We start from the raw sequence: 9704 nt of genomic DNA, 5'->3' as shown, positions 1-9704 counted from the left end.
AGCATTGCTGCCAGCGCATCCGCGACAAAATTGAACAATATCGGTGACATGGGGTCACCTTGGCGTAAGCCATGTTTGTTCCGGAAGAAGTTCCCTACTTCTCCATTTACCGAGACCGCAGTTTGGCCCCCCGAGACCAATTGCATGACTCGATGCACCCACGCCGGAGAGAAGTCTCGACTATTAAGGATTTGTCGGAGAAAATCCCAATTAACGCGGTCGTAGGCCTTCTCGAAATCTAACTTGAGAAGGATTGCAGGTTCGTGCGTGCGCTTGAGCTCGTGGAGGGTCTCCTGTAGGGCTAACGGTCCCTCCAAAATATTCCTCCCACGGATGAATGCCGATTGCGCACGACTAATGGTTCGATGGCCGATCGGCATGAGTCGAGTAGCGCAGCCTTTGGCGCATATTTTGAAGGGAACGTTAATGAGCGCTATTGGTCTGTACTGGCGAATGTGGTCCGCACCAGGTACTTTCGGGATGAGCGACAGCACACCGAAGTTGAGTCACGCTATATCGACGAAACCTCGCATGAAGCCGTTACACACCTCAAAAATGGGTTCACGCAGCAGAGGCCAGAAATGTTTGAACATTGCCACCGGCCACCCGTCCGGCCCTGGGGCCGTGTCGGATTTCATACCCTGGAGTGCTTTGTCAATCTCCTCCGGAAGGAAAGCGAGCTCCAGCCCCCCGTTCTCACTATCGAGCACCCGTTGAGAAGGGAGCCAAACATCCGCACGCAATCGTGCGCGTTGGGCCTCCTCCGTCCCCATCAGACCTATATAAAAGTCGTAGATGTGACGGGAAATCTCCGATTGTTGAAGAAGGAGCCCCTGCTCTGTCTGCAACCTGAGTATCAAACATTTCCTGTGCCGGCCATTCGCGTACACGTGGAAATACTTCGTATTCGCATCACCCTTGAGCGTCCACTTGAGGCCTCCCCTACGCCTCCATTATTCCTCCTCTGCACGTAGCAGAGCTTCGACTTGCCCCTCGAGGGCATATCGCCGCGCCCATTCTTGTTCAGAGAAGGGGCGCGTGTCCGCTTGACCGTCGAGAATAGCAATCTCATCAATGAGCCTTGCCCTCAGGATTTTGTCATCGCGACCCTGATTCGTGCCCCACCCCTTAAGGCTTGCACGCAGGCGCCCCCCTACCGCAGTCCAGAACTCCAAAGGGCCACGTTGCTGGCCTGCGAGCTGGACGCATTTCTGCCATCTCTCCCTGAAGATGGTGTCAAAGTTCGGTGTCTCGAACCATGCAGTTTCAAAATAGAAATGCGGGCTGCAGCACACTCTGTCCTCCCCAGAAGACAAGATTAGCGGCACATGGTCCGACCCAATCCTTGTTTCGGCAAGGAGTGAGCACAGAGGGAACAAAATTTCCCAGTCCGGAGACATGAAAGCACGATCCAGCACGGATCGCACTAGGGCTAGCTGCTTGTTAGTCCAAGTGTATCTTGCCCCGGATCTTGTCACTTCCCTAAGTGCCATAGATGCTATCGAATTGTTGAATATGGCCACCCTTGGCCAGTTGATATTGTCATTGTTTTTGTCCGTCCTTGAACGGATAAGATTGAAATCTCCCCCCACCATAAGCGGGATCTGAGTAGCCGCAAAGGCCATCACCTTGGCTTCGAGTTCGCCTAGGAACTCAGCCGAACGTGAGTGATCTGCAGGTCCGTAGACTTGCACGATCGCGAGCTCGCGTAGCGACGCTCGCACGCGGAACTTGGCCGCGATGAAAAAGGTGCCACTCTCCCAGTGCAGCACCTCATACGTGGCAGTGCTTAGTCCTAGCAACAAGCCACCGGAGTGACCGTTGGCCGGAGTATGATGCCACGCGAAACGCTCTAAGGGATCTATCGCTAAGTGATCTTGATGTCTGAACTCAGACTTGATCGTTTCCTGGAGCCCAACGATATCTATCGCTTCTTTCCTAATGTACTCCCTTAGTTGGGTGCGACGACCCGAGTGGCCGAAGCCACGTATATTCCATAGGAGTGCACGCATCTAAATGACACGGTTACGCAGGCGCACCCCCCTGGATGTGATCGCCTTGGCCACACGTCTCGCCCTGCCGCGGCGAGGCGAGGGAGGAGCAGCAACCCCTGTTGCTGTCTCCTCATCAGACCGGGTCGTTAGCGCTGTCGAGGCCTCTGCCTCTAGTGCCAAACGATCCGCGTGTTGCACAGCCGCCGCTGTTAGCGCTGCTTGCGCCAATTCCTTTGCGTGAATCAACGAGATAAGCTCGCACATCTCACCTCCTCCCACTGGTTCCACCCCACTCTCCCCCAGAACCTCGCTCAAGTGCTCGTCCGAAAAGGAGTCAAGAATCGTAAAGCGGGGTAAGGGATTACCTGAGATTTCCAGATTTTTCTGAGCTTGGAGGAGTTGGGCGCGCTGGAGCGATGGCAAGTTGCCCTTGGCGCCCCTAGCACGCGCACTGGCCCGCACGGGGGCCGCCTGCCCTCCCACCACCGCCTTGGAGCGCTTGTCCTTCGGGACCGGCGCCGTTAAGGGCGTCTCCAGCGCGACCGTAGCGGAAGAAGGTACGGCCAGCGCCATCACCGCCTGACGCGGCGTCACTGGCGCCCCCAACGTCTCCGCAGCACGCCCAGCCTCCACGGTCACCTTGCGCACCGCCACCTTCTTGATCTGCTTCGTCGCTCCAATCTTGCTGCCGCTGCGACCACCTTGGGCAGGCGAGCGCGAGGGGGAAGTCAAAAGCTTCGGGTCCGCTGACGCCACAGGGGAATTGTCCGTGGGCTCCGCCAGCAGCAAGGAGTCCACCGCGGCCTCCATCCGCACCGGAAGGGATGTGACCGAGCCCAGGTTGGAGCCGTACTGGTTCGGGATGGAGAGCTCCATCTTCGACGTCCCTCCCGCCAGAGAGTTCTCCACCTGGGGCTGTGGCACGCAAGCCCTCGCCCCGCCGATGTCGGTGATGCCCAGCTTCTCCCACCCCGCCGTGTCGATGGAGTCGTCCTCCATGCTTGCGTCCGGCTCCTTGTCGCCGTCCTTGTCGCCGTCATGGCCCTTCCCGTCTGGACCCTTGCCGTGGGGAGGAGGGGGTGGTGGAGGGAGGGCGGGCGCCGCGGCTTGCTCCGGGGGAGCTCCGGGTCCACAGAGATGTTGTACCCTCATTGTTGAACCAGATCTAGACCGACCCACGGAGCTTGCGCGGATTGCGGCAAGCAAAGCGCATGCGGACCGGCCCTAGGCGGAGCAGAGAGTCCTCATCCACCAGCAGAGGGCGGCCAAGCATGATGGTTGCCTCCATGAGCCTTTCGGAGCAACGATGCTTGGGGGGAATCCCACCTAACTTGACCCACACCTCTGGCATCTCCATCCCTTTGGGCGCGTCGAGGACCGCATCGCGTATGTCCACCATGAGGTTGTTGAGGGACAGGAAGAGCTTGCCGCTCCTGGTGGCCATCCGGAGCATAGCAGGATCGGGGAAGACCACTGAGAAGGCCCCGCCCTCGAGAGGGGAGATCGGCCAATCCCACTCTCCCTCAAAGAGATGCTGCAGCTCCGCCTCGAGGATCGGAAGGGAGAGCGCGCCGGATGGCATGGAGAGCATCGCCGTGTTGGCCCCCAGCTGGACCGGAGCCTCCTCCCGCGCGTCGACCGGAAACTGAAGGCAGAAGAATCCCTCTCCGGCGATAGCGTGGCTCATGGTCTGGAGAAGCAGAGGCTTGCCGCGGGCTGGGCACTGCGCCGAGGTGTGCCCCTCCTTGCTGCACACCACGCAAAGCGGCTGGAAAGTGCACAGGCTTTGGAAATGGCCTGTACGACCGCACTTGAAGCACTCTGGGCCGCCCGCCTCGTCGACGGGGATCGGCTCCGCCTGCGTGCCCTTGGACGAGCCCGGCGTCTCAGATCTGGGCGGGAGGGGAGGCTTGGTGGCCGCCGCCCCCGCAGGCTTGGACTTCTGCTTCTTCGCGAGCGAGTCGCCGGCGCGGTCGCCTCCCTGAGCTGCCATCTGCCCCTTGCGCTTGAGCTCGAGGCCTTTTTTTCGGTATTCTTCCTTTTTCTTCTTCTTCCGTTCCTGCTCCTTGAGCCACCATGCGGGCGGCGGCCCCCAGCCGCCCTCGTCGTCGGCGCGCCCACGGGTGCGTTCCCGTGGCGGCTCCATGGGTGGTTTCTCCCCACGGCGGTCGGGCTTGGAGCCCATGGCCACCACTTCAGCAAAGGAGCGAAGCAAAGGTGGGGGAGGAGGAGTGGGGTGAAGGAAGCGAGCGGAGTGACCGAATCGCCGCACCTCCGACTTGGAGGCAGGAAACTCTAGTGTGATGTCTAGGGATCCACGGGGGAGCCAAAGCCATTTATATGGATGCACGGTGTGGGCCGGTGTTGGCAGGCCTAGCGCACCCGGGCTGGATTGGGCCACGGGCGTAGGCGAGGCCCCCCGCTGCCCAGACACACACGAACCCTTTGGCTGGGCCAGCTGGCGTGGCGGCCCCGTGGGTGGCCCGCCAGGCACCTCAGCAGGCCGGCCCAGCCTGCCACGTGACGCGTCGCCCCCAACCCTAACAAGAGGCAACCCCGAATCCGTCGGTGTCGCCACCACCGCGCCGCCGTCGCCGCCACCGCAGGGCATGGGCGGCGTAGGTCTGAGGGACAACCCCGCGGCGTCCGCCCCAGGACAACCACGCCCTTCGCGCGTCGGGGATGCGTGCGGCGCTCGAGCCGCAGCCTGAGCAAGCCGCCGTGAGCCACGGCCACCGGGCGCAAAAGCACGCCGGCGCCTGGCCTTGAAGGAGCCCCCGAGCTCCTCCGCGCGCGCCACAAACTCCCTAATGGAGCCGGCCGCGCGCGCGCCTACCGCCGGATCCGGCTTAGCGCATACCTCACCTTCCTCTTCGTCGTCGGAGATCGCATCTGCCAGAGCCCAAAAGCGACTCCCCGACCCCCGAGCCACACTCAGGGGGCCGACCGTCCTCCGAGGCTCCGCCGGAGTCGCCCCCGCTCCGTCCCGCTCCGGGGCCAGAGCAAGGCCGCCACAGCTGCCGGAGGCAGAGACGGACACAGAATCGCCGCCCCTGTCGCCCGAGACCGCAGTCCGTACAGGAGCCGTTGGGAAGCAGACCGAATGGATCATGGCGTTCAGGAACCCTCATTTTACCGAGAGACTAGCTCGGAGATGGTGCGGTTTACAAGCAGAGTCAAGGAGGCTTATTCGAAACGCGCACACATTTTTACCACACCCTACAGAATCCATGTGATGACGCCAGGCCAGCTCTCGAGGAATTCCGGCATCGTACGATTTTCCGAGGATTTAAACAGTTGCATCAGGCATATGCCATCGAGGTACTTTCGCCCCCCGGTGGCAGGGCAAGCCCCCCCTCGTCTGCACAAGGCCTACACATGTCGCAAGGGCATCACATAGGATTTTCCATGTCGCTTCCGAGCATGATTTCATGTGCCGCCTTGCAGATCTGCAATTTTCGACGATGAAAAACCCTAGTAGAGCAATAAATGTCCCAAATATTGCACACGGGTCCGAAAAATGCAGGGGCCTGGCACCTGTCATGCGATGGCCTCCTTTGAGAGCACGAGAAGTTTCGAGGCCAACGGAGCAACATGACCCTCACTTCCTACACAAACTGGACTTGTTCCCTCTCGATAGCAAGAGTCTAGCTCAGAGATGGTGCAGTTTACAAACAGACTTAGGGGGAGGGGGGCTTATTCGAAACACACCTAAACTTTTACTACACCCTACAGGGGCCATGTGATGACACCATGCCAGCTCACGAGGAATTCCGGCATCGTATGATTCTTCAAGGATTTAAACGGTTGTATCAGGCATGCCACCGAGGTACTTTCGCCCCCCGGTGGCAGGGCATGCCCCTCCCTCGTCTGCACAAGGCCTACGCATGTCGCAAGGACATCACATAGGATTTTTCATGTGCCACCTTGCAGATCTACAATTTCTGGTGATGAAACCCTAGCCAAGCAATAAATGTCTCAAATATTGCACGTGGGTCCAAAAAATGCGGGGGCCCGGCACGTGTCATGCGATGACCTCATTTGAGAGCACGAGAATTTTCGAGGTCAAGAGAACAACAGGATCCACACTTCCTGCACAAACCGGACACATTCCCTCTCGATACCCAGAGACTAGGTTTACAAGCGGAACATGTGAAGATTAGGAAGATGGCTCAATAATAATAATAATAATAATAATAATAATAATAATAATAATAATAATTGACTTAATAATAAGCGCCGGCATCCATCATTAGGAAGATGGTCTGTCACTGTGAATCTTCTCTGCCCGGGACATGTGAAGATTCAAAATGACGGTCCATCTCCTTAACAGGAGTGTAATGAAGACTGAAGCATACTGCATCTGGACTATCTAACTATTTGAACATGTCCTTCCGCTTGTCGGTAGGCGAGGTGGGACTAATCTTTGCCAAATTTTTACCGGGTGCTGCTCTCGGCAAAGAAGTACCACTGTGACCGTGCCGTTATCCGCCGCCGGATGAGCCACGTGGAAAAAGTTTGCCGTGCGATAGCTGCTTGGCTCTTGGGAAATAGGATTTGATGAGTGTGACCCTTTTGCCAAGTACTACTCTCGGCAATATCCTGTGTTTGCCGCGATGTGCTTGTTGCCAAGAGGTAGTCTTGACGTATGTGAGTTTGCTGAGTGCCCGTGCTTTAGCTCTCGGCGAAGAGCCTGACACCCGACGTATACAAGAATTCCAGTAGTGAAATAAACAATATACGTTTATTTTCAAGTATTGTTACCTAAGTCATCAACACTGTTTGCTTGTCAACCAGTGCTGATGACTTAGATAACAAATGCGACAACATACATAAAAACAATTCACTTTTATTTGTCTAGTTGTGCGCATTACAATGATGCAGAGGTCGAGGATTTCAACCTTATTTTTGAAATAAAAAGAAGTTCTGAATACATTCATATATGGGCGCACCAAATACCATGATGGCTCAACTTTTTGAGCTGCAAGCTACATGCACTCATGCGGTCACGGGGACTAAGATGAGCTTTTCCTTTCTTGAAACTGTTATTCCAAACACTTCAGTCATATCTATGTCCTCTTCCTTCAATCCGGGTGGAAGCTTCCAATCGAAACGGTACATGAGGTTTGCCAGCATTGTCTCGACCGTTGCTGATGCCGAGTGAACCCCAGGGCACATTCTACGTCCAAACCCAAATGGCAAGTAATGGAACTCATTTGGCTTCAGATCAACGCCGGCTCCATTCATAAATCTCTCAGGTTGGAATTCATTTTCATTTTCCCAGTAGCTACTGTGCCTGCCGAGTGCCCAGGCGTTGATAACGACACGAGTGTTTGCTGGGATCGTGTAGCCATCAACGGTGCAGGCGTCTAGGGAGAAGTGTGGAATCATGAGAGGTACCGGCGGGTGCAGCCGGAGTGTCTCCTTGATGACAGCCTTGAGGTAGGTCATGTTGGGGAGATCGTCTTCGGCGACCATCTCTTGCCCGTTTGGTACATTCCTCCTTACCTCTTCCTGCAGCTTCTTCATAAGGTGTGGCTTCCGTATGAGCTCCGCCATGGCAAACTCCAGCGTCATATACGAGGTGTCCGTGCCGGCCTCAAACATGTCCTGGAATTGCATGTACCAGACGTGGATATTGAGCTACCACAGCAAATAAAAGTAGATATGAAATAGAGATGGCAAATGCAAATGGTGCACTTACTATCAAGATGGCCTTGATATGGTCCCTGGTGAGACCATACTCCTGCTGAAGAGATAGGGATACGTCGATGAAGTCTTTGTCTTCCTCTTGCGCCGGCTGGGCCTCATCCTCACGGCTTACCATCCTTGCTGCATGGTCGTCAATTAGCTTGTCGAGGAGCAGGTCCCACCGCTTCCTCACCCGTCGGGCCTTGGCGCAGGCCATCTTGCAGACCAACTCGAACCTCCCCAGGCTCGGGAAGTAGTCGAGGATGTTGAACCCTCCCAGGAGCGCCGCGTTGATGTCGGTGAGCTCACGGAACAGCTTGTTCCGCCCCTCCTCCTGGGAGAACTTGCCCGACACAGCACGGCAAACGAGGTCGTTGACGTACGAGTGCAGGAGCTCGCTCATGTCCACGGCCTCGCGCGCGGCCGCGGCCTTGGCGATCTTTCCAATCACTAGCCGGACCTCCTCCACCCGGGCCGGGCGCTGGGACCGTATCTTCCTGGCGTTGAGCATGTGCACCGTCACCAGCTTCCTGGCCTTCCGGAAGTGCTCGCCGTAGGGCGCGAAGCACGAGTCCGTCTGCCCGTACATGATGATGTCGAAGACCATCGACCGCGGCCGTGACGCGAAGATGTGGTCGTGGGTGCGCAGGACGGCCTCGGCAGTGCGCGGCGAGGACACGACGGCGGTGGGCACGGCACCGAGGTGTACCAGCATGAGTTCCGGGCCGTACTTGGCGGCCAGGCCGGCGAGGGAGACGTAGGGGAGATCGCCCATTAGGTGCAGGTGCCCGATGATGGGGAGCTTCGTCGGGGGAGATGGGAGCAGGCTCAGCAGCTTGGCATCGCTTGCCGCTCCCTGCTTGCTAATAATGCGGAGTAGGAGCGGCACAACCACAAGGGAGAAGAGCACCGCACTCGCGATCAAGAGAGATCGTGGAGCTGCCGCTGCTGCTTCGTGGAGCAGCTCGTCTACATGTATGTGAGCCATGGCAACAATGCTAAGAGAGAGCTAGCTATCGTTCTTAGTTCTTACTGGCTGTGAGGCTTAGCTTTTCCATCGGTGCGTTCATTTATAGCCCAAGATCGATGCTCATGTAGCATATATGGAGTAATATACCAAGTACTAATGATATTGTTTCCTTCAATTATAATTGGCTGTGCGGCCTAGCTTCTCCATCGATGCGCTTATTTATATATATATAGCCCAAGATCTATGGACATGTACTTCCTCCATCCTATAATATAAAAGAGTTTTTTGATACTACACTAGTGCAAAAACGCTTTTATATTATAAGACGGGTGGAGTAACATGGATTAGTGACAGTCTGACACACAATGTTATATATTGTTTCCTTCAATTGTAGTGCCCATGCATGTATATATTCGAATAAGTTTGTCTATCTACAGAGTGTTCCATGCTCAAGTGCTCCCGAATCGATATTTTCTAACTAGACTTGATTGTATAAGAACCCGATTAATGGTAATATGCATTTTATTTATGCATAGGTCGCATGTATGTTCATTATGCTTTGTATTTAATTAGTGTTACATTTTAAGTTAATAAAAACATCTTTTAAATTAGTTTATGAAAGAGCCTATAATGAAAAAAGCCAGTTGGGTCTTTGAAACACTTAAAAAGCACCCTTTACCGAGAAAACATCATGCAAGCCGAAAACACACTACAATTTTCTCGCAAAGAAATGAACTACAGTTGTGAAAGTACTACTATTATAATAGTTTTGGTAGCGAGTGTTAAGAAGGTCTAACTGGAATAAATTGGAACAAGCAGTTCAAATAAAGAATATATCTTCACCTTGGAAATAGATAGTTTACAGCAAGTACAATATTAGGTTTATAGCCTACCTTCATGGCATTTTTGCCTATGTGGAGGGCAGACATGAAAAAAGATGAGAGCGGACTCTCAAGTAAGAGCCTAACTATATGCATGCTCCTAGGTAAAAGTAATAAATTGGATGGAAAAGAAAGATAGAAGGTAAAAATATATTAGTCTAATAGTCA

At 55.0% G+C, this 9704-nt stretch overlaps 1 protein-coding gene across 1 annotated transcript; it reads right to left on the bottom strand.

Annotated features, from left to right (window-relative positions):
* Window positions 1-6851: 6851 nt before the first annotated feature.
* Window positions 6852-8673, bottom strand: LOC119288743 (indole-2-monooxygenase-like). The gene is made up of 2 exons (XM_037568299.1): window positions 7699-8673; window positions 6852-7604 (listed from the first exon to the last, which is right to left on the bottom strand). The coding sequence occupies exons 1-2, from the start codon at window positions 8671-8673 to the stop codon at window positions 6993-6995; spliced, it is 1587 nt and encodes a 528-aa protein (XP_037424196.1). The 3' UTR covers window positions 6852-6992.
* Window positions 8674-9704: the final 1031 nt, after the last annotated feature.

The sequence above is a fragment of the Triticum dicoccoides genome, chromosome 4A, assembly GCF_002162155.2.
Source record: "Triticum dicoccoides isolate Atlit2015 ecotype Zavitan chromosome 4A, WEW_v2.0, whole genome shotgun sequence".
NCBI classification, from domain to species: Eukaryota; Viridiplantae; Streptophyta; class Magnoliopsida; order Poales; family Poaceae; genus Triticum; species Triticum dicoccoides.
This window is presented reverse-complemented; position numbering and strand designations above follow the sequence as displayed.